Source organism: Tenrec ecaudatus, chromosome 13 (genome assembly GCF_050624435.1).
Source record: "Tenrec ecaudatus isolate mTenEca1 chromosome 13, mTenEca1.hap1, whole genome shotgun sequence".
Classification (NCBI taxonomy): Eukaryota; Metazoa; Chordata; class Mammalia; order Afrosoricida; family Tenrecidae; genus Tenrec; species Tenrec ecaudatus.
Genome location: NC_134542.1, coordinates 37,988,904 through 38,011,057, shown reverse-complemented (window position 1 = coordinate 38,011,057; position 22,154 = coordinate 37,988,904). Strand labels below are relative to the sequence as shown.

At 45.8% G+C, this 22,154-nt stretch overlaps 1 protein-coding gene across 3 annotated transcripts; it reads left to right on the top strand.

The window, feature by feature from the left end:
* Positions 1–36: 36 nt before the first annotated feature.
* On the top strand, positions 37–20,262 carry NIF3L1 (NGG1 interacting factor 3 like 1). Of its 3 annotated transcripts, XR_012779367.1 has the most exons (8): positions 39–496; positions 3,676–4,135; positions 4,934–5,096; positions 7,505–7,631; positions 10,375–10,513; positions 11,867–11,950; positions 15,834–16,032; positions 18,872–18,999. XR_012779367.1 is itself a non-coding variant. In XM_075529659.1 (7 exons), exons 2-7 carry the CDS (start codon positions 3,700–3,702, stop codon positions 19,054–19,056), a joined length of 1,134 nt encoding a protein of 377 aa, XP_075385774.1. In that variant the 5' UTR covers positions 37–239; positions 3,676–3,699; the 3' UTR covers positions 19,057–20,262. The 3 variants fall into 3 exon arrangements, 2 of the variants coding, with proteins under 2 accessions (XP_075385774.1, XP_075385773.1); XM_075529659.1 differs by lacking the exon at positions 15,834–16,032 and having other exon boundaries at positions 37–239; positions 18,872–20,262; XM_075529658.1 differs by lacking the exon at positions 15,834–16,032 and having other exon boundaries at positions 38–496; positions 18,872–20,262.
* The last annotated feature ends 1,892 nt before the right edge of the window (positions 20,263–22,154 follow it).

Sequence of the window (22,154 nt, the reverse complement as noted above, 5' to 3'; positions counted from 1 at the left end):
CTGCTACCAAGGACGGCAGGGCAACAAGCGGCACCGGAACTCTCGCGGGCTCCCCAGAAGTGCCCGGGTTGCCACTTAAGGAATTGGACCACTTCCGTTCAGCCCGGCCGTACAACCCGGAGCTCCCGCACCGGACCGGAAATGACTCAGGGGGCGTGCCCAGGCCCGGTGGGCGGGGACCCTCGTGTTTTAAAAACCTGCGTGGCACTTGGAGGCCGTCCCGGAGCACACTGGGTCAGGTACTTGCGTGGTGGGGTTGAGCGGTTTTGCGTTGGACTCCCGACCGCAAGGTCTACGTTTCGAAACCGCCAGTCTACTCCTTGGAGAAAGACGAGGCTTCCTCTCCTGTGAAGAGCTCGTCTCGGAAGCCCTGTCCTGGAGGGTGGCCGTGTGTCAGGGTGGACAGACCTGCTTTTGCCAGCAGGCAGCTGTGCTCCGGTGAAGTTGTGAAGGAAGCTTAGACAGCAGTCACTTCATTCACTTATTCAAGTCCCTGGTGAGCGCTACTGTTCTGTTAGGACTCGATGGCAGGCAGGCAGGCTTCTTGGGGTACTTCTGCGTGGACAGACCTGCTTTGTGTGGTGTCCGGCTGTAATCCTTCCGGAAGCAGATGCCCACGCATTTCTCCCGCAGAGTGGCTTCACAGCCTGGAGTGCTACCAGTGGTTTACCCCGCCGTGGGCGACTGAGTGCTTAACCTCTGGGCCACCAGGACTGTTTCGTTAGGGTAGTCGGTGGCGGCGGTAGCGGCGGTAGGAGCCTCGTATACTTTTACTTTTGGACGGCTGGTTTCGAGTTCTGTGGTTCAAGACTATTTTTGCTTCCTTAAATATTTCCACCCCGGGAAGCCCTTGGAATAGACTCAGTGGCTTTGGCGATGGAGTAGGGGGAGGATGTTGGGCAGAGACAAAGAACTGACCTGCTAGAGTCTAGGATGGGATCCTGAGTCCGGGTGCTCTTCAGTGCTCGGAAAGGCGCTGCCCTGGGGCTGAAAGGAGGTCGAGACCAGGTAGCACACTGGAGCAAGTGGCTTGCAGGTCTGGAAAGTGGGACCTGCTAATATTAACAGTAGCTATCGCAGTACTTACTCCAGTCCTGTCACTGTTCTAGGCACTTTACGTTTAATTATCCTGGCTACTGTATTAGTTGAGCACTGTAACTCCCCCCTCCCCCAGGAGGCAGCAATAATGATAATTAGCCCCTTGTTCATGGCTGTGGCTCTGAGGTTCAAAGTCCCTGCCGTTGTTAACCAACATGCTCTGCTGCCTAGCTTTGCCTTTAATTGCTTCTGGAAAGCAGCCTGTCAGTTTTCTAAAAGCTGTGAAATGAGAATGGCCCACCATGTGGTTTCCGAGGTCAGTTTCCAACACGGCAGAAAATAACTCAAAACTGTCTTGGTTGCCCACTGGGATTTCACTGTACCGCTTGCTGATTTAGAAGAATCTGTTGAAGATTGGAATTGGTAATGAGATTATGAAGCGCTCTCCCATGTCCGTGGGTTGGCTTAGTTTTTGGAGACCTCACACCACCGGAAGATTCAACAAGATAGGTCGCACAGTGGCGGAAACAATGGGCACAAACATGGCGACGGTTTTTGCCATGATGGCAAAGGACTGGGCAAAGTGGACTTGATAGTAGTAGTTATTTGATTAGGCATTTATTTTAATTTTGCCCTCAAAACTCCAAATTTTTTTCCAAAGCCAGCTCATTTTTCCAGCTCCATTTACTTTTCTGTCTTCTATCTTTCCTATTTTGCCAACCATCCCAAATTCTGTTGGGTGTCGATGTTTGGAAGGTTTATGGGAAAAATAAAATATTAAAAAAGAAGGCTTATAGGCTGCACAGGCAAGGTAACCTCCACCTTCAGATCTCATGTGTGGGTGTGGTGTGGGTGTGACTGAATTTAGGGCAACAGGTGTTAGACCTGCCCATTCTAGTTAACCACTAATGTATCCTATGATTTTAGCTACTGATAAAATACCTAAATTAGTGAAATTATTATTATTGGTAAGGCCAATACACAAGGGGATATCCCCCCCAAAAAACATGCTCTTTTTTGTTTCCTTTTTGATGTGAGCGGCATAGTGTATTGGGTTTATTCCACCAGGTCAACCTATTAATCGAGTTTTCTATTTAGAGGGTCTGGAAAGATTGCATAACTGTGTAACAGAAAGACCTGATGTGTGGCAGAAGGGGTTGGTTTTGCCACCATGACAATGCACCTGCTCATGCAGTGATTTCCATGCACTAGGTTTGGACAAAACCCAGCATGCCTCTCTCGCCCTATGCACCTTACTCACCTGACTCCGCTCCTTGCCACTTCTTTTTGTTTCTGCAAATGAAGAGGGACATGAAAGGACAGCCATCCAAGCAGATGAGTTTGAAAAATGTTTCCAAGAATGTAATCGCAGAGTTGACAAATGTATTAAGTGTAATGGAGAATCCTTTGAAGGTGATAGGGTTGTTTTATAAAAAAAAAATTTTTTAAATTAATACAGAGCTTTGAAAACAAATTCTGGGTTTTGTTGTTGTTGTTGTTGGTGGTGGTGGTGTTTTACAGGAGAGACCCCTTGTATATCATCTGACTCCAAGTTCTGCAAGACAGGAGGACTTGGTGTTGGCATATGAATGAACATGAAGTACCTGTCTATACTAGTGAGGACTGAGATTTAGGCAACAGTTCTAGTTGTCAGGTAGCAAGCATACTGGGGGAGACATCAAGAATATGCCAGAATACCGAAGAACGCTAAAAGAACCTGCCTTTTAGGAAAAGCTACGTGGAGGGTTAGAGTGGACTTGGAAGGAAGGGGTGAGGAGAGCAGCAGAGGTGTGTGTGTAGGGGTGGGGTGGGAAACATTTGCATGTTCTGTACCAGACTGGTGCTAGGTGACTTAACATTTATTTAGTTCTCCGGTGGCCTGTGAGGAAGATCCGAGTGAAAACAAACTCAGAAGTGAAATGACTTGTTGGTAATTGACAGAGCCAGTAGTTTAAGCCAGTTCTTGTTGTTACCTCCAAAGGTGGAGTGCTTGCCCCGGAGTGATTGAGACCAATCAATAGCCATCCCTCCTGGAGCAGAGGGACAGATCACTGACTATATTAAAGACTGTTCCCTGGAAGACATTCTCACAGTAGCCAGAACTGGATCTCAGTGCTTTCTAGATTACACAGTTTGCACACAAAAAAAATGTTGATTCAAAGGTTTTTTTGTTTGTTTTTTTCCCATCCTGGTAATGATTGAGAGGTTCACATAGATAGGAGAAATATAGAAGCGCAGTAATGCATATACAATATGTCAACTACCTGTCAAATGTTAGCGAACTGGCCGCTTTCAGAGGGAGCCATTGGAACCTTGGCCACACAGCTCAGCCGGGGTTCACAATTAGAGGGGCCGATCAGGGCGCTGGCCCAGGTACCACAGGCCATGATCTGACAGTGCTGAGCATACTGCCGTGGGTCCACAGCAGAACTTACTCACCGCTGGCAGCCGCGCCTCAGCCTCTCAGCACTTAGTTGGCATAGGAAGACCCCTGCTGGCACTCCCTAGTCTGGTCTCCCCTGGAACCCAGACCAACACATTGGTTTATGACCCTCTCGTGACTGCAGCTGTGTTGCCGCCACAAAGGCCTTCATCTGATGTGCACACGTGCGCCATTTTCTGTCTTTGTCGCTTCAGTTTCTCAGCTAGACCCGTTTCTGTATGTTGTCATCTGGCGTACAGCTGATCACCAGAAAGGTCCAGCTTGCCCGCTCTTCGGTTGGCAGTTCTTTCCGCTCCTACATGGATTTAAAAACTCTCATTTCCTCTTTGAATGACTTTGCATCCCTCTCATATGCGGAGAGTTGGGACAACGTTGGCTTACTGGTAGAGCCAAGCCCACCACATACGGTCAGTACACTCTTCCTGACCAATGACTTGACCGAGGAAGTAATGGAGGAGGCGCTGCAAAAGAAGGCAGATCTCATCCTTTCCTATCACCCTCCCATCTTCCAACCCATGAAGCGTGTCACCTGGGCCTCCTGGGCGGAGCGCCTGGTGATCCAGGCTCTGGAGAAGAGAGTGGCCATCTACTCTCCTCACACAGCCTACGATGCTGCCCCGCAGGGCGTCAACAGCTGGCTGGCTAAAGGACTGGGTAAGACACCACTTATTCCTGTCTACTTAAGCTATACTTTGACATTTAGATTCCTTTATAGTAAAGTTTTAATTACTCTAGGGGTGGGAGAACATCCCTATTTTAAGAACGAGCCTAAAAAGTAATGCAGAATTCTGGCAATTACATTGCATTGATGGAGAGAGCATTGGATGTCTTGATTGCTGGGCATAGCTTCTTAATTCCTCATTCGTGTGCCTGAAACTGAGGCAGTCAATAGTGCTTGTTAAATTACACCAGAAGCGCAGGCTTTTAGCATATGGTATATCATATAACAGCCAAGTGGACAGGGTTTTATTGAATGCTTCCTTCGGCCCAGCAGCATGAGGAGATTCAGCATTTGTATTCTAGCTTGACTTTAATAAGCCCTTTACTCACTTATTTTTGGCAGAAGCTTTTATGATGATACCTGGCCTAATGCGGCCAAACAGACTAGGAAAGTTTGCAGCCTCAATTGTGGTTGGCATGAGTAGTGTCACCAAGCACAGGCAATTCTGCGTACCATTTACAAGCTCCATGAATAGGTCTGCCTTGTTCACGTGCTTTTGATATTTAGAACCTTCTGGAAAATTCTGAAAATGCATTTGATTTTGTTTATCCACACTAAGTCTTTAGATTGGAGACTATTGGTAGATGCTCATGTAAGTATGTATATATTACATATGAATATGAGGAGACCCACCCCCCAAAAAGAAACCTGAAAGTAGTATCTTACAAATTTTTCCTAATCTTGAAAATAAAATGCAAAATAAATAACATTCCCACATTTTTTTCTTCTAGGAAATTGTACCTCCCGCCCCATACTGCCTTCCAAAGCTGCCAAGTGCCCCACAGAGGGCACACACAGAATAGAATTCAGTGTTAACTATAGCCAAGACCTGGATAAAGTCCTGTCTGCAGTGAAAGGAATTGCAGGTGTTTCTGTCACGACGTCTGCTGCTAGGTAGAGTGTATTTCTCTATATATACAGACTCTCTTTACATATTCTATAACCTTGGTATTGGGGCTCCGAGCAAAATGTGCTTGTCATTTGCGTATGGGTTCTAATGGAGAGGGATGTGGTCTTAAAATGACACGTCGTGTGTACTGAGTACTTCTTATATGGGAGGAACTATCTAGTGATGCACTGATACCATTAGACTTATCCGTTCCCATTAAATCAATGATTGACAAGCACACTGGAACACTTCGATGTCTTGCCTTCTGGTGTTTTATTTTGTGCATATGTTTTGTCATTTTACATAATTTGAATCATAATGTACCTACTCATAAAACCTATGTTTTCATAATTTTATATTCTAATAATTCCCTAGATAAACAGCTTCATGAAATACCAGTATTTTATGGATGTTTACTGGTGGCATAGTGGGTTATGCTGTGGACTACTATAAGGTCAGGAGGTCGGAACTGTCACAAGGTCATAAGTTTGAAACCACTAGTGACTCTTCAGGAAAAAGATGAGGCTTTCTGAAACCCACAGGGGCAGATCTACTCTGTCTTGAAGGGTCATTGTGAGTCAGAATTGACTGGATGGAGTGAATTTTCAATATTCCAACATAGAAACATCATGGAGCACAAAGTACTTAAGCTCATCTCTTATTATTATGTTTAATTTTTCTAGTTTCCACTAATATGAATAGCATGTCCATAAATTGTGTTGTAAATGCTTTTTTTAAAAAAATTAACCATCGTATGAAAAAAATTCTCATACAGTGCAGTTCAGTGGTTGGTTGAAATCTATTACAGAGTATGCAGTAGTCACCACAATCAATTTTAGAACACCATTTTCTTTATTCTTGCCTCCATTACTTACTAGCTTCCCATTTCCCCCTAATCTCCCCTGTCATAATTCTAAGGATCCAGTCACTGTCTCAATATAAAATCTAGGGTACGTAAATCTATAAAGAAATCTTATTTTTAAAACCCTAACAAAACAGGAAAACCTCAGTCCAAAAGAATGCAGACAATAATAAACACTAGAAGAAGTTGTAAATGGGTCAAAGAGGAGACACAGAGTAAGATGTTGAATTTTAGCTCAATTACCTCCACAGTCTTCTACTTTGCCGTTGTCCCCTGGTCTGAGGACAAGACATCACATCTGGTCTGAGGGAGTTTGGGGGAATCTTAATCCATGTGGGGACTCTTCTGGTGGGTTTTGGGCTTTCACTGTTACCCATAGCCTTCTGCAAATCCAGTACTCAGAATTTAAACTCTCATACACATCCCTCCTCTGGCTTTGGATTGAGTTATCTTTTTATTGGCAAATTATTCACATTGGGTTTTATTTACAGTCCTTGGATCACATGGGCTGGTGTGCTCCATCTGCATGGATTTAGCTGCCCCAGCATTTAGAAGGCTACTTATTTTAAGACAAACTTTAAGACCCCCAGCGCTGTTCTTTCTGATAGCCAGGCACCATCTGAGTCCTTTACCACACTTGGATTTTCTCAAAGCCGTATCTTTAGTGATTCAGTCCTGAGGGCAACTTCTCAGCAGCGCCATATCTAAAGAACTGATTGTTATTAGAGTAGGGCTTATGGTTCTGAGTGAGCTCAAAATCCATTCATATAACCAAGAATTACCAAATTCTTTAAAAGTCATTTATGATGCATACCAAAATGTTGCTTCTTAGGAGATTTTTTTTCAGGCTAATTTATGTAAGACTTAAGCATCATAGAGTCCAAGCTATACAAAGCTAGGACTTAACTGTTTTAAAAAAAGAGAGAGAAGTAGGAGTTTTTAATATAATCGAGAATTATATTTGCTACACCTAAAATTATCTGAGTAGTTTTTTGAGTATAGAGTTCTTTTAATAAAATGATTAAATACCCTGGAATCATTTTAGGAAATTTAAGAATCAGTGATATATGAAAAATTACCATGTTCAACCTATTTAAAAATCTCCTGTCCTTTTTATTCAATCTTAGCATCCTAAGCACAAGCCAACTCAATTTGTCTTACCTTTTGTTTTCAGAGAAGTGGATATCTTTTCAAACTGTCGTAGTGAAAACACACCAGACTTACACTCTACTAAAAATTAAAACACTGCACAAAATGTGGAGCCACACAGTGTGCCCAAGGAAAGGCTGCGACATGTGTTCCATATCGCAGAGACAACCGTCTGTACTGCACTGATCGCTGCAGGTGGTCCTCATGCACACTAACGTTGGAGAGCCATTATTTCTAGGAACTAGACTGGCGTGGGATTGCATAGATTTTTAGTTAAATCCCTAGCTCCGTATATGGAAGTCTGGTGTCCTATCGTAGCAAATGTGTACACTCTGGATTATGTAGGATAGTTTGTTTAAATTTGTTATAAACCAGGGTGGATTTCCGCCCCTCCCCCCACAGAACTGATGACGAAGAATACACGCGTGTCAGTCTCAATTGTACTCAGGAGGCTCTGCTACAAGTGGTGGCGTTTCTCTCGCAGAACAGAGAATTTTATCAGAAGACTGAAATTCTGTCACTAGAGAAGGTAATAAAAAGTCTCATTTGATCTGACATGAATGCATTTTGGTTCAGCAGATTCACCTGTGAGTTATTAGGTCATCAGGCCATTAACTCTTACCTAAAAAGCACAAAGGGGACCTGAGCTGTAGAAAACATAACAAAGGAGAGAGGATACAGACTAGCAATGGGGGGAAAGTGGGCATTTCTTCAGGGTTACAGACTCAAACTCTTTTTTTAATGTTTAAATGGATTTTTAAAAATTTATTGGGGGCTTGTGCAACTCTTATCATAGACCATACATACATCCATTGTGTCACGCACATTTGTACATTGGTTGCCATCATCATTCTCAAAACATTTGCTTTCCACTTGAGCCCTTGGTATCAGCTCCTCGTTTTTTCCCCGCCCACCCCCCTTCCTCACAAACCCTTGGTAATGTATAAATTATTATTTTTCCATGTCTTACACTGTCTGACTTCTCTCTTCATCCACTTTTCTGTTGTCCGTCATCCAGGGAGGGGGTTCTATATAGATCCTTGTGATCGGTTCCCCTTTCTACCCCACCCTGCCTCCACTCTTCTGGTATCACCATTCTCACCACTGGTCCCTGAGGGGTTCATCTGTCCTGGATTCCCTGTGTTTCCTGTTCCTATCTGTACCAGTGTACATGCTCTGGTCTAGCCGGGTTTGTAAGGTAGAATTGGGATCATGATAGTGGAGGCGGGGAGGGTGAAGCATTAAAGAACTAGAGGAAAGTTGTATGTTTCATCGTTGCTACACTGCACCCTGACTGGCTCCTCTCCTCTCTGTGACCCTTCTGTAAGGGGATGTCCAGTTGCCTACAGATAGGCTTTGGGTCCCCAGTCCACACTCCCCCTCATTCACATTGATATATTTTGTTCTTTGATGCCTGATACCTGATCCCATCGACATATCGTGACCACACAGGCTGGTGTGCTGGTTTGATTCTCAGCTAGATGGCCGCTTGTTTATCTACAAACCTTTAAGACCCCAGATGCTATCTCTTTTGATAGCCGGACATCATCAGCTTTCTTCACCACGTTTGCTTATGCACCTGCTTTGTCTTCAGCAATCGTGCTGGGAAGGTGAGCATCATGGAATGTCAGGTTAATATAGAACAAAGTGTTCTTGCATTGAGAGAGTACTTAAGTACAGACCCAATGTCCATCTGATACCTTACTACTAAACCTATACATAAATGCACATAGATCTATTTTCCCGTTATCATTTATAAATATATTTACATACGTTCATGCCTATATTTAGACCTCTATAAATGCCCTTTGCCTCCTAGTTCTTTCCTCAATTACCTTTTACTTTCTTCTGGTCCCACTGTCATGCTCAGCCTTCATTTGGGTTTCAGTAATTCCTCTCGGTTACATTGCCCAGGATCAAGCCCTACCTGTCCTTTTATATCCTTCTCGCCACCAATTTTGGATCATGTGTTCCCTTGTCCTTGGGTGTGTTAACACCCACTTTCTTTTCCTCCGCCTCCCCTCTCCCATGTCCCCACTGGAACCGTAGGTCCCTTTGTTTTCTCCTTCAGATTGTTTATTCCCTCTATCTTAGCTAGACAGACCTGCAGAGATAATAATATGCACACAAAAATGAGAAAGAAAAAGCAACAAAAGACAGCAATAACCAAAAACTATGACACAAAAGAAGAAAAGCCTGTAAATAGTTCAAGGTCTCTGTTGACCTTTAGGAGTGTTTTCCCGGTCGCGGACTGAAACTCTTGGTTAGACTCTCTGCATGGACCTTTTCACTCGCTCCTCTGACATGATGTGCAATTATAACTCCTACAGCTTTGCTCAGAAACACGGTGGGAACAAGCAGCCAAACCCATTTCAAATAACTTTACAAACATTTCCCATTTAAAGAACCCACCATTCAAAAAAAACAGCAAAGTAAAACTCAAACCCACTGCCATCGAGTCGATTCTGACTCAGAGTGAAGCTTTAAATCTTTACGGGAGCAGACAGCCTCTTCCAGAATGGCTGTGGGTTTGAACCGCCAAACTTGTAGTTAGCAGACCGATGCTTACCCAGCAGAGCTGGTATCTCATAAGTCAGTACATTTTAAAAGGACTTTGTGTTTGTTGTTTTCTAGTTCACTGGTGGTGCCAACAGCTGCCATATTTGTCAAGCTGCCCCTGCTTCTCCTGTGCTGATTTTTCCCCAGATGTATCAGTGTCTCCTTTCTAGGAGCGCTCTCACCATTTAAGTTGGGAACGCATCTTCCCCACTTGGAACATTAAGGTCCCGGAACCCCCCGAGGAGGCAGTCCAGGCCTTTTAGCACAGCATGCGAAGCTCTTTGGACCTGGGGTCCGCTCCTTGCCCCTCCATGCTCTGCACACCAGCCATACTTGTCTCCTTTGGACCCGCCCTCAAGCACCTCTGGCCCCTCTACATATTGCTTTTCACACTCTCACCCCGCCCCGGCCACAGGGCAATGCATCTCCTTCCTTTGTGAACTCCTTTCTGGTTCAAGACTGGTCCTTTTGAAACCTTTGATCCCAGTACCTCCAAGCTCCCCCACCCCATCCTCCAGCCTAGCCCCAGCCAGCAGCCTGCCCTCCCTGCGTACTCCCGCAACAACTGCACCGGTATCAAAGCTCTTTGCTTGTGGGTCTTAATCTCGAGCATTAAGAGAAAGGGTTTGTCAGGTTTGCGTCCCTGTACGTTTTAGTGATGGTATTTGATGTTTGTTCTCATCACAGCCTTACTAACTCTGCCTTCTCTTCAGCCTCTGCTTCTGCAGACGGGAATGGGGCGAATTTGTACTCTGGAGGAACCTGTCTCCTTGGCAATCATGGTTGAACGAATCAAGAGACACCTAAAACTGTCGCACCTCCGCCTCAGTCTTGGGCTACAGAGGACCTTAGGTAAGTGTGCCCCTTTTATTTTGCTGATAGCATTGGACAAAGAAAACACTGGTGGTGGTGATCATGTAAGTGCTAGGAAACATGCTAGCAGCCCGTGGGAGCTGATCGGGTTGCTTTGGGGCCTGGGGTGGACTAGGTTGGGCTGTGGTGTCTACATCGCAGTGGCTTAAACTACAAGACGTCTCCGGCACCCGGCATGCTCATCTCAGGTCAGCTGGGGGAGTCTGTCTGCCTGTTGTAAACTAGGTGCTGCTGAGAAGGATATTTAACCACAGGGAAAAGCTCCGCTTTAGGAGAGAGACACACAATTTCTATTCACCTCACCCCCCAGGACGAGTCAATTGTCCAGCACAGAGGAGGGAGGGAGGGAGGGACATGCCTTCCTGCCACGAGCCAGGCCGAGAGTGGGGGTCAGGAGTGCAGCAGTTACAATAGACCGCTCAGACCCCCGACACTGCCACGTCGTCTGCTCCATGGCCAGTTCGGACTCTCAAGGCCACTGTCTTTCCTTCCGCTCTTCGGGGAAAGAATGGACAGGCCTGGAGTAGATGCCTGCAGCAAGCCGAGCCCTGTGCTAAGAGTCTGCCTTCTGCACAGGCTGGGTGCACAGTGGTTAGCAGGTTGGACTTTCAAGTCAGACCGCTTGACTTCATATTTAGCTGCTCTGGTCCTTGTGTGTGTGTCAGTCCCCTCTCTGTACACTTGTGTTAATATCGAACTCTCGTGGGCATGGTTTCCCCCCATGGCCTGAAGACTGGTGCACAGAAGTACAGTGAATGGTACCCGTTGTTCACTGCATTAAGTTCAGAGAGCTCACTAACTTCTCCAAAAGTCCACAGTCCATCAAACACTCATGGGAAAGAAAGATTGAACTGTGACCCAGCGCCAGCGCCTGGCCTGACACTACGTGCTGGGAACCTGGAGTGAGCACCAACGGAGGTCCGTTCAGGACACCTCAGGGTGAAGGACTTGTTGGATTTTGGTTTGAACATTTCTACTCTTTTGCTTTTCAGAGAATACTCTTTGAGGCTTAACAGTGGATTTAAAAATTATGTGCCAAACCAATTCCTAGCATTCCTCTTTCTAAGAAGCCTTTTTCCTTTCTCTGATTCCTCACCCGAGAGTACCTGGAGCCCTGGTCAAGTTCTTTTGCTAGCAGCCTCATAACCCTGCCTTCTAGTGCCTGAACAACACACAGATGTCTAGTTCGAAAGTTAGTAAGCAAAACTCAGGAACTGGGAATGAGATAAGGAGTGAGGTCTGCACGTCATTCAGGAGTGTGTGTGCTGATAATACTATGAAAATGAAGGGGGATGGTAACTGTTGGTCTCTCTCATTCTCTTTGCCCTGAAGAGTCCCAGGTCAGAGTGGTGGCCCTGTGTGCTGGTTCTGGACGCAGCGTTCTTCGGGATGTAAGAGCAGACCTTTACCTCACAGGTAGAACGATCTTTGTACTCTGCTACCCATGTTTCTGTACCCTTGCCCTGCCTTTATTGTTTTTAATGGTTGTCTTTAGCACTGCACTTGGTCTGTAGATGCAGTTGCCTGGTGCCGTGGCGTCGGTCCTGACTTGTAGTTACCCTGGTTCGCAGTTCTGCACCATGCTCACCATTGGTCTTATGGTGAGCTCATCCATGGAGCTACTGTGCCCATCGTCCTGCCTCTGTTGTGCTGCCGCTCCACCTTACCGAGCCTGATGTCTCCTGACAACCTGTCCAAAGTATATCAGACAAAGTCTCACCATCCTGGCCTCTAAGGAGCAGTCTGACTGTACTTCTTCCAAGATATCTATTCTTTTGACACTTAGATGGTATCTAGTAAATATTTGAACCTGAACCAATAAGCACCTGTACCAGAATGAAGGACATACAGTATTCTTTGTGGAAGAATGAAAACATTGATTATATTATCAGACTCTCTCTAAAAATCAATGCTCAGCATTTATTTGACCTACCCTCTTCCTGAAATGGAACCTGGATAGATCCAAATCCTAGACATGAGCAATTCAAGGTGTACTGGCCTTGGCCGTTTTGAATCAGACAATCATAGGGTCTGTGCTGGGAATGAAGGAGCCTGGTGCCCTTTCCATCGTCAAAAAGGACATTTCAAGATCATCCTGATACCACGCTGCCTGTTATGGGTGAGAATCCATGTTACTACAAGTTAATGGCCGTTCACCTTTATAAACCAACCGCCAGTCTCAAAGATGAACATTTTAACCAGTTTCTGCAGTCTGAAATGGATCAAATGTAATCAAAACGAATCGATAATTTTGGTGATTGGGTTGGGAAAGTAGGAAACAAAGAAAAATCAGTACTTTAAAAATAAGTCCTTGATGATTGAAATAATGCTAAGGGTCATACAGTAATTGTGCAAGAGTGAAAAAGCTATTCATTGGCACTAACGGGAGAATAACAGGAGATAGCAGCCCTCCTGTGGAATACACAGAAATCAAATCGGCTGCATCTATGGAAAGACGATGGAAAAAGCTCAGGATGGGATATGCAGAGCAATGCCAAGGCCCAACTGTGGACCCAGTCATCACTTGAGCTCGTGTAGAAGTTCATACGGAAGTTGAGGAAACTTTAAGGCAAGCCAGGAGCCAAAGTGTGACATGCAGTATATCTTACCTGGATTTAGAGAGTATTTGAAGAATAGGTGTGGCGCCTTAGACACTGAGCAATGGTCTGGGGGACACAGCTGACCTCTGGGCAGAGGAGGACGAGGATCTGTCACACTCGCCCAGGTCCCTTTGCCCCAAGGCCGATCAGTCATGCCTCCGGTACCAACTGTTCCTCCCACAACACTCTACTCCTCACTGGGTTCGAGAATCCATTGCCATGGCCACACAGCTCAGCCAACACTCGTCATTCAGGAAGTTAGCCAAGACCGGAACATAATGAGGACACAGTCCTGGGTCCACAGCACTCAGCCCAGCTGCAGCTAAGTCTCTCGGGCCTTGGCGTCTCAGCCATGGCATCCCTTGGCCTCTGCCTCCAGGGGTCACGAAGCCTGCACCTGCTCTGCCGCACAGTCTCCCGCCGTGGCCTCTAGTCTTAGTGTTGCATTGCCTCGGCCCCTTCGGGCAGGGATTTCGACGTGTTCTACTGGTGGGTCTTCCCTGGTCCTGGGAATTCTTTCCCTCTCTATTCCCAAGATGGCATTCTTTGACACAGGGAAGGGCCAACCAGACTGACCAATCCCCTCTAGTAGTGTTTCTCATACTCTATTTGCCTACTTCTACCCCATACTTGCAGGAGCCCTGCTGGCATGATGGTTACACATTGCTAACCACGAGGTCAGCAGTTTGAAACCACCAGCTGCTTATCAGGAGGCAGATGAGGCTTTCCACTCCTGTAAAGGGGGACAGAAACATCACAGGGTTGTCTCTACCCTTTCCTCTGGGGTCTCTCTTGAGTTAGAACTGGCTCACTGGCAGTGAGTGACTCAATAATTTGGTCAGAGCTCATGGAGACGTGGACAGAAGAGCCATCGTAAGAATTTTCACTTCACCACACACACTGATGGCCAAAGACCCGGAGGAGCTGTGGGGTGACACCAAGGACACCACACCTGAAGAAAGCGAAAGGTCATTAGAAACACAGGCGAGAAAGCAACATCCAAAATGGATGTCTGCAGAGTCTGAAATTTACTCTTAAATGTCGAGGAGCTAAAACGAATGGATGATGTCCTAAAAGCTGAGTAAAAGATTTTAAGGGGTGGCTCAAGAAAGCCAAGTGTTTCATGAAATGTTGAAGACTTGGAGTTAGGAAGCCACTCGGCATTTCTCAAGCCAAGAGAACAAAAGGAAGCCATTAAGCCCTCGAGTTGTAATATTGAAGTGTTCTCCGGACAAAAGATCAAGTTACGCAGGAAGCAACCGAGGAAGACCGTGGTCCCTGTACCAGGAGGATTGTTGACGAAGAGGGAGACTCCAGTGACTGCAACAGTGGACGCTCACACAGCGACCATTGCCAGCGTGGTGCACGGCCAGGCCGCGCTTCCTCTGTGGACATGGCGTCTCGGGCCAGCCTCAGCTAGATGGCACCTAACAACAACTTGGTTTACCTGATGCTACTAGCCTTCTTTCCGCCTCTCTTCTTCCTCAGTGCTCAGAGTTATGTAACTTGGGAACTTGAAGGACAGAACTCTTAGGTCTTAATTCCTTTGGCCACTCTTTTGACTCCTTTTGTGCCTCTCCATTACTGGGCTCCGCTTGCACCCCCCACACAGATGGTCTGCTCTCTGCACCCCATCGGAAAGCACTGCCACACCCAGAAACAGCCTCCCGTCCGAGCTTCCTGCTTCCCTTGCTCTGCGCTCACAGACGGAACCATCACATGGCGATGGCTGGTCTGCTGTTTGACTGAGGATGTGGAAGGTTTTGACAAGCCTTCAAAGCTGTACCAATGGAAGAAAATTTGAGTCTAAGACAATTTGACTGGAGATCTTAGGAATGAACTCGTGGTATCCTTCCTTTACATTACTAATGATTAGATTTTGCTACACGTGTAATTGTTCTTTTGTATGTACATTTTTATAAAAATTTCACCAAATCCTTTGGAGCAAATGCAGACATGATGGGCCCTCAGCGTAACCACACTGGCATGCACTCCCGGGACAGGCCATGTGCTCGTACTGTGGCCCTGGAGCACGGTCACAGTCACATTCCATGTGGACTTTTCCTGATTCGTATAAAATGGGGGTTCATGTGTTGGTTTTCTAAAACATGAATACTGCAATAAAAGCCTGGAAACCTTCATTAAAGCAAAGTACCAAAATGTAAAGCTATTGTTTCTCAACATCTCTTCCATCTCGGTCTCTACGTGGCAAAATGGTAGGTTTGGCGTCTTCAAGCGATTCCGACTGTGGTCCTTTTTAGTGTTCTCTGAGTTTGAGGAATAAAACGTCTGAGGAGCAACAGCTGGGCTATCGAGTGGCGGCATGAGGTTCCCAACACAACCCTTAGCGCACAGTGCTGCCGTCAGGACAGGATGAGCAGAGGCAGGGGCGTGATGGGAACAGTTCTTTGGTGCGACGCTTCTGGCTTTTCTCAGCAATGCAGCTTGCGGTTTTCTTAAAACTTCCTCATCATAAGCCCCCGTGATTTTCCTCTGTCTTTTGAGAAAATCTATCCTCGTGACTTTTGGAATTCCCAAAAAGTTACCATAAGCGTCCAGGCTAATCCCTTTGGCTTTAACTGGCCTCGCCTACCCTTTTGAAAGCCACAGTTTCGAGTGGACCTTGTTCACTATATCGTGCTAATAAACCCAAGACTTGCCTCTGATTACGATTATTTCCATCAAATTGTCTTCATCAGCTTGAGTCTTGCTTTCAAAGACTGCTGGCATGGCAACACTAGGAGGCAACTGATCTTCACATGCTCCTGGCCCCCGCTGAGCTCCAAATTCTTGCTTAAAATGGAAACTGCCAAGCCACATGAAGTCCCGACTTCAGTAACTCAACAGCAGAGGTGAAGGTCACTTCCACCATGTTCTGACCTCAGTCACAGTTCCAAGGTTGGTAGTCTCTCTCTCTCAGCCTATCTTTGAGGTCTTCCTGACTTGCCCTGAAATGCTGGGTCCACCCGAAGACTGTTGGTGTGGGGCAGCAAGCCTGTCAACTGGTTGTGGAGCTTGAATGATTGAGGATAGCATCCTCTTGGGTTTTATGAAGAATCTGACATTAGCACTGACCTCAAACTTGACTTTTGCCATGGCACAAAAAGTATCTTTTTAAAAATTGTCTGTTTAAGGCATCCTAACACGGCTAAGGCAAATGTATGAGGAGGTTTCGTGAAATATGTAGAGAAATCCTGTGAGCTTTTAATTCTGTTTTTCAGTGAACTTTTGAAAGCCTCCTCATGTTGCTGGCTTCGATTACAGCCATCCACTGATTGCAGAAACATTCAAACATGTTCATTTGGAATAAACTCTGTGCATGTGAACTGACACGCCAGCTGTACTGGCTTTGATTAGTGTCTCTGATGAACCTCACCCGTCTTCTGTGCCCGAGGCCTCAACAGGCCATTAGAAGTAGTGCTCCACTCCACTCAAGGCCTCCCTCACGCTGAACACTGTTCTAATAACCTGGCAGTCTGTGATGCTCACCTTCCCAACACCATCGCTGAAGACAAAATGGGTGCATAGCAAATGTGGTGAAGAAAGTGGATGGTGCCCGGCTATCGTGAGGGTAGGGGGATGGTAGGGTCGCAGTGGGTGGGGAGAGGAGAAAGGGGGAGCCCATCACAGGGTTGGACACAAGGGAAGGAAGGGAAAAAGAGGAGCTGATAACAAGGGCTCAAGTAGAAAGAATGTTTTGGAAAAGTTGATGGCAACATACGTAGAAGTGTGTTTAATACAATTGAATGAGGGATTGTCAGAAGATTTGTAAGGGCTCCCCAATAAAATGATGAATAAAAAAGGTAATACTCCATAAAGACCAGCAGATGGCATGCATGCTCCTGACAAATGCACTGATTCTCTTCTTGGCTTCTGTTCTCCAGCCAGTTCATTGTAAAGGTTCTTTAATAAGTAGTCCTTGCAGTAGGAAAGTATAGGTGATTGAAAGGTTCGAGGAGAATAACTCCTCTCCCCTCCCACCCAGAGCCTTTTCTCCCTTTGCTGATGATTGTGGTTTAGGTATGACTTTACAGGACAAATTATTTTCCCAATTCAACAGTTTATACACGTTTTATTTCGTAATATTAGTTGTAATCCTCTCGTACATAATTTTCATTAGGTCATCTCCTTTACCCCTTCTTGTTCTCTGAATTTTGTTTTATACAAATGCTGCCCTTTGGTCTCATATGACTGATGTTTTCTGGACATGTACTGCTAACAAGTGTTGTCTGTCATCTCTTTCTTGTTTGGCTGAAAGGTGAGCTCCAGGTTAGCGAGGTATCTGGGAGGTACATTCTCGAGGGTTCCACTCTTTCTGGGACCTGTTGTTATGTGATCCCAAGCAGGAGCAGATGGTAGTGGGACCACGGTGGCCGGGTACCAGGTGGCTCTTCTGGTTTCAGGCTCATGGTTCCTGGGACCGTGGGACTCCTTTTGACTGGTTCCTGAGTCTACTTTTCTTCCCTTGTCGTTGCTCTGGACGAGGAGAGACCAATAGTCCCATCTTAGATGGCCATTTGTCAGCTGCTTGCTGCTCTCCATGGGAAGACAGAGAGAGCGCACTGCCCGCGTGAGCTGTGATGCCGCTGGCCTGCCGACCCTTGAAGACGATGACCTTACCTGGCCACGCTCAAGGCCTCTTTGGTCTTTCAGGGTGCTGCTGGTTATGGCTACGAAGTTTGTGTAACTTTGGTCTCCCTATATGTTCTGTTACATACATGGATCTATTTGCAGCACATACAAATACACATGTAGAAAATATCCTCTGCCAAACTTACATATGTTCCTGGGTGCACTCCCTTATGCCACCCCACACCTGTTCAGTTTAACATACCTATGTAGCCACTCATGAATGACTGTCGGCTCTTACTGTTACCGAAGGACTGTATGTGACGGGAAGCACTGTTGCTGTACTCTGGCGTCCCCCTGCCTTCTCCTTTGCTGTGCTGCGCAGACTTCCCTAGTGTTACTGCCTTTCCCACCCCAGGTAATTTGTCTCCTATTGTTAGTGATTTTCCCTTCGGCCCTCTAGTGTCCCCAGTAACCATCAAAGAATGTCGCTTCGTTCGCATCAACTTTGCCTTGACTTCCTCTAATATTGTTGACAGTTAGGTTATTTGACTCAGCCTACTGTCAAAAACCCACATTTTCCCATGTTCTAAGATGTTTTGTGGATGCCTTGTTAATCTGTAACACTGCGTAGTGCTCCATTGTGTTTATGCACTAGTTGATTTTCTCATTTCTTGATGGACAAGTCTTTTGCTCTCGTAAACGTGAGTACAGGTATGCAGTTGTCTGTCACACCTTTTCAGTAGGCTAGCTAGTAATGGACTCGCCAGACCTCACAGTCTCTGTATTTCTAACATTTGAAGGAAGCAGCCCAATAGTTGGACCATTTTGTAGTCTCATCGGCAATACATGAGAGTTCTAATCTCCCCATGGCCTCACCACTATTTTCTTCTTTTTTTATCACTGCGATTTTTGCTGTACGAACTCTCCTCATTGTCGTGATTTGCATTTCTTTAGTGGCTAATTTATGCATACATCTCTTCATGTATTTATTGGCTGCCTGATCGATGTCTCTCAGCAAAGGAAATATTGGGAGAAATTTTACAGGTTTCTAGATTTGTATGCAAACAAGTTCTGTATGACATTTACTTCATACACTATGCACACTTGTTGCCTTGGCACAGATTGTGCCTAATAAACACACTCCTGGTCCTTCCTCTCTCGGCAGGCGAGCTGCCCCACCATGACGTGCTGCATGCAGCTTCCCACGGCATCAGCGTCATCCTCTGTGAGCACAGCAACACCGAGCGCGGCTTTCTTTCCGACCTTCGAGAGATGCTGGGTGCTCAGCTGGAGAATAAGATTAATATCATCCTGTCGGAGGCAGATAAGGACCCTCTACATGTGGTATAACATGAACACGGACAACAGGTTCACGCAATCGTGCGATTGATTGAATCCCAGTTCTGTGTTGTCCTCTGAGTTGATGGGGTTGGTATCTTTCTGGCATGCCTGAGAGTACTAATCTTTTCCCCCAGTTCTTCCAAATAGCTCCTAAGGTAAAAATCTAGTATAATTATTATATGAAAGAACAAATTTCATTATAAACTCTAAAAAATTGGCAAAAGTCTGTGTTTAACCTCTGTGGAAAGTAGCTCAAAGCAGAATATAGGCTGGTGGAGGAGCACGCGCCCACTCCAGCACGTGCTCAGTGTTAGGGACGCCTTCCCCGGGGGCGCTGGCGGGGAACTGTGAGGGTCAGCGCAGGAACTGTGGGCTCGGCGGGAAGCAGGGTCAAAAGTGGAAAGAGGGACACTTTGAAAGATCTGAGTCGTTGATCACTTGCTTTCCGTGTTTTGCTCCCAAAGAAAGGCAGGAGGGCAGAACAGAGATTTGGATAGTTACCATCCACTGTGCGTCCACTACCATCGAGTTGATTCTGGCTCAAAAGAACCCTACGCAACAGATACGAGCTGCCCTCTGGTTCTCTGAGGCTTTGAGCAGACAGCCCCATCTCTCCCCCGAGAGACCGCAGGGTAAATGACGGGCCTTGGGCTGAGCAGCTCAGTGTGTCACCTGCTCTGCCACCGGGGCTCCTGTAGGACTTGCGAGGGAGACGCAGAGGAGGTATACAGAGATTTCCTGGGGAAGAGAGAAGTCAGTCGGGAGGAGAGGCTAAAACATGTAAAAAGAAACCGCCTAATACTCAGGGGGCTTCAAAAAGCTTTGGGAAAAATGAAAAAGAAAGATAAAAAAAATTTCCCCAAAATTTATGAATTTTTTGAAGCCCTTTTGTACATGGAAAAAACCCAAGCAATTCCTTTGGTATTGCCAGGGTTGAGAGGCGAGGCAGGAAAGGAAGGCAGAGTATGAGATGCGGGGATGAAGAACTCGCCTGGGCTGGCGGTCCACATTCGGAAACACGGGTAGCATGTGCTTGCGTTGAGATACTGGTCATGATGGCAGTGACAGCTCCGGAGAGGTTGAAGGTTATGGAAGAATGTGCTTATATATTCTGTCCACCAAACTTACATGTATTGCTAAATAGATCTGACTACAGAGTGACAATAAAACTTTTTACTTAGCATGCTTGTATTTCAAAATAAAGATATCCCTGAAACAGCCTTTGTCGAGTTTTACTTTTAATTTTTTAGAATTCCTTTTTTGGGCTATAATTAACGCCTTACCCGTCAGTAGTTGAGTCATCTCAGAGGGGGTGCCGCCATCACCATAACCACCTTTGCCTGGAACCCACTGGAGTTAACTGCCCATCCCCACTGCCCTTCCCGCCCGCAGAGCCTATTTCAGTTGCTGTCTCCTTCAAGAGTCCTGGCTTCATCTGTCGTTTTTTAAAAACAGTATATCCCGAAGATTACCCTACTCAGACATTCCTCACAGGACAGAGCCGAGCTGCCCATCGGGTTTCCAGGGCTGTAAGCATGGGAGCAGCTGGTGAATTTCACCTGCTGACCTTCCAGTTTGCAATCAAATGTTTGGTCACTGTGACACCAGGGCCTTTGCTGAAGGTCATGTTAGGATGTTGATGTTCAGTTGTATCTCTCCTGGCCTTTCAAACTTGGGTATGCATGTCCAGTTAGTTAAAATGCAGATGGATCAGTAGGTCTGGGGCAGGGTCGTAAACACTCACACTGCTGTTTGGAGACTAGACTTTGAGTAGCACAGGTACAGATGATGAACTAAACACTGGGAGGCTTAGAGCCAAAGTGATGGATAACAAGTTGTTCAGGAGAATTGGTGAGGAGCTTTATTTTATACTGTCACACGGGGAGCTGTGTTTTCCATAGCACTACCAGTAAGTCATTTCAGATTCACTCAACACCTTAATGTTTTAATGTTACGAATACAGAAAGCCAAAAGATGAAAATTTCCCATTTCAACTTCATGTCTTCCAGCTGTCCAGCACAAAGTCTTCTATATGTGCTCAATAATGAAAATGGTTGGACAGCAATCTGAAAAATCAACATATGAAAGGTTTTCCTAAGGGGGAAATCAAATTACAGCCTCCATTCCCTCCACACATCATTTACATAATACTTTACTCTTGGTTTTTCAGAGCTGCACAATGTGTGCTGAGGCCAACTGCCAGGACTCACTGTATCACCTCGTGGCTACTCTGGACTCCCTGAAGAGTCCTTCCACCTCCCAGAATGGAGGAAAAGGTGCCCCAACCAATGCTACTGGGTCCACATTGAAAGTAGCTAGAAACAATAGACTTCTAAAACATTCTGTTACAATTTTTTAAAAAGGTAAAAAATCTCTTAATTGTAAAATGGCAGTTTGTCAATTACATGGCTGTGTGATAGTTACATAATCTGTCAACTTGCAAAGGTGTGAAGTCTAGCCTGTCAAGTCACAACCAATGAAGCCTCTGAGGGCATGGCCTTCTGAGGATTCTGGGAACTCCTATCTTCCCTGCTGGAGATGACATACCTTCTCTCTGCTTCTCTCCCTGTGATACATTTCTATTGACAAATCAGATGGAGCTACACTGAGACAATTGCTCTTTTACATAAAAATCTTTCTTACACATGAGTGTCTGTGAATTTGTTGCTCTAATCTACCCAGACTAACACAGCTTACAAAACTCCCCTAAAAAAAAAATCTTCCTGGACTTCCAGCAATATGGCGACAGAGTAAACACATACCAGAGGGACTCTGCAGAATTCAGCCCAGGAGAGTGGCTTAAAGGGAAATTCAACACTGCTGGAATGCAGGAGGCGCATCATGAAGGTAAGTAGGCACAGACCCACGGGGTTTTGAGTGGCTTGGGCTTTTGGCTTACCTCAGTGGAGGCCGGCTGAGGCTTGACCTTGGCAAGGTGCAGACCAGCAAATAAGCATTGTATGCTCTTGTTTTTAAAAGGATACACACATCTTTCATATGCACAGGATCTTTTTGGAAGAGAATACTTGAGAAACTAATAGTGGTTGCCAGAGGAACAGGGATCAGGAAGGAAGGTAATCTTATTTTTCATGTAGTATATTTTGATA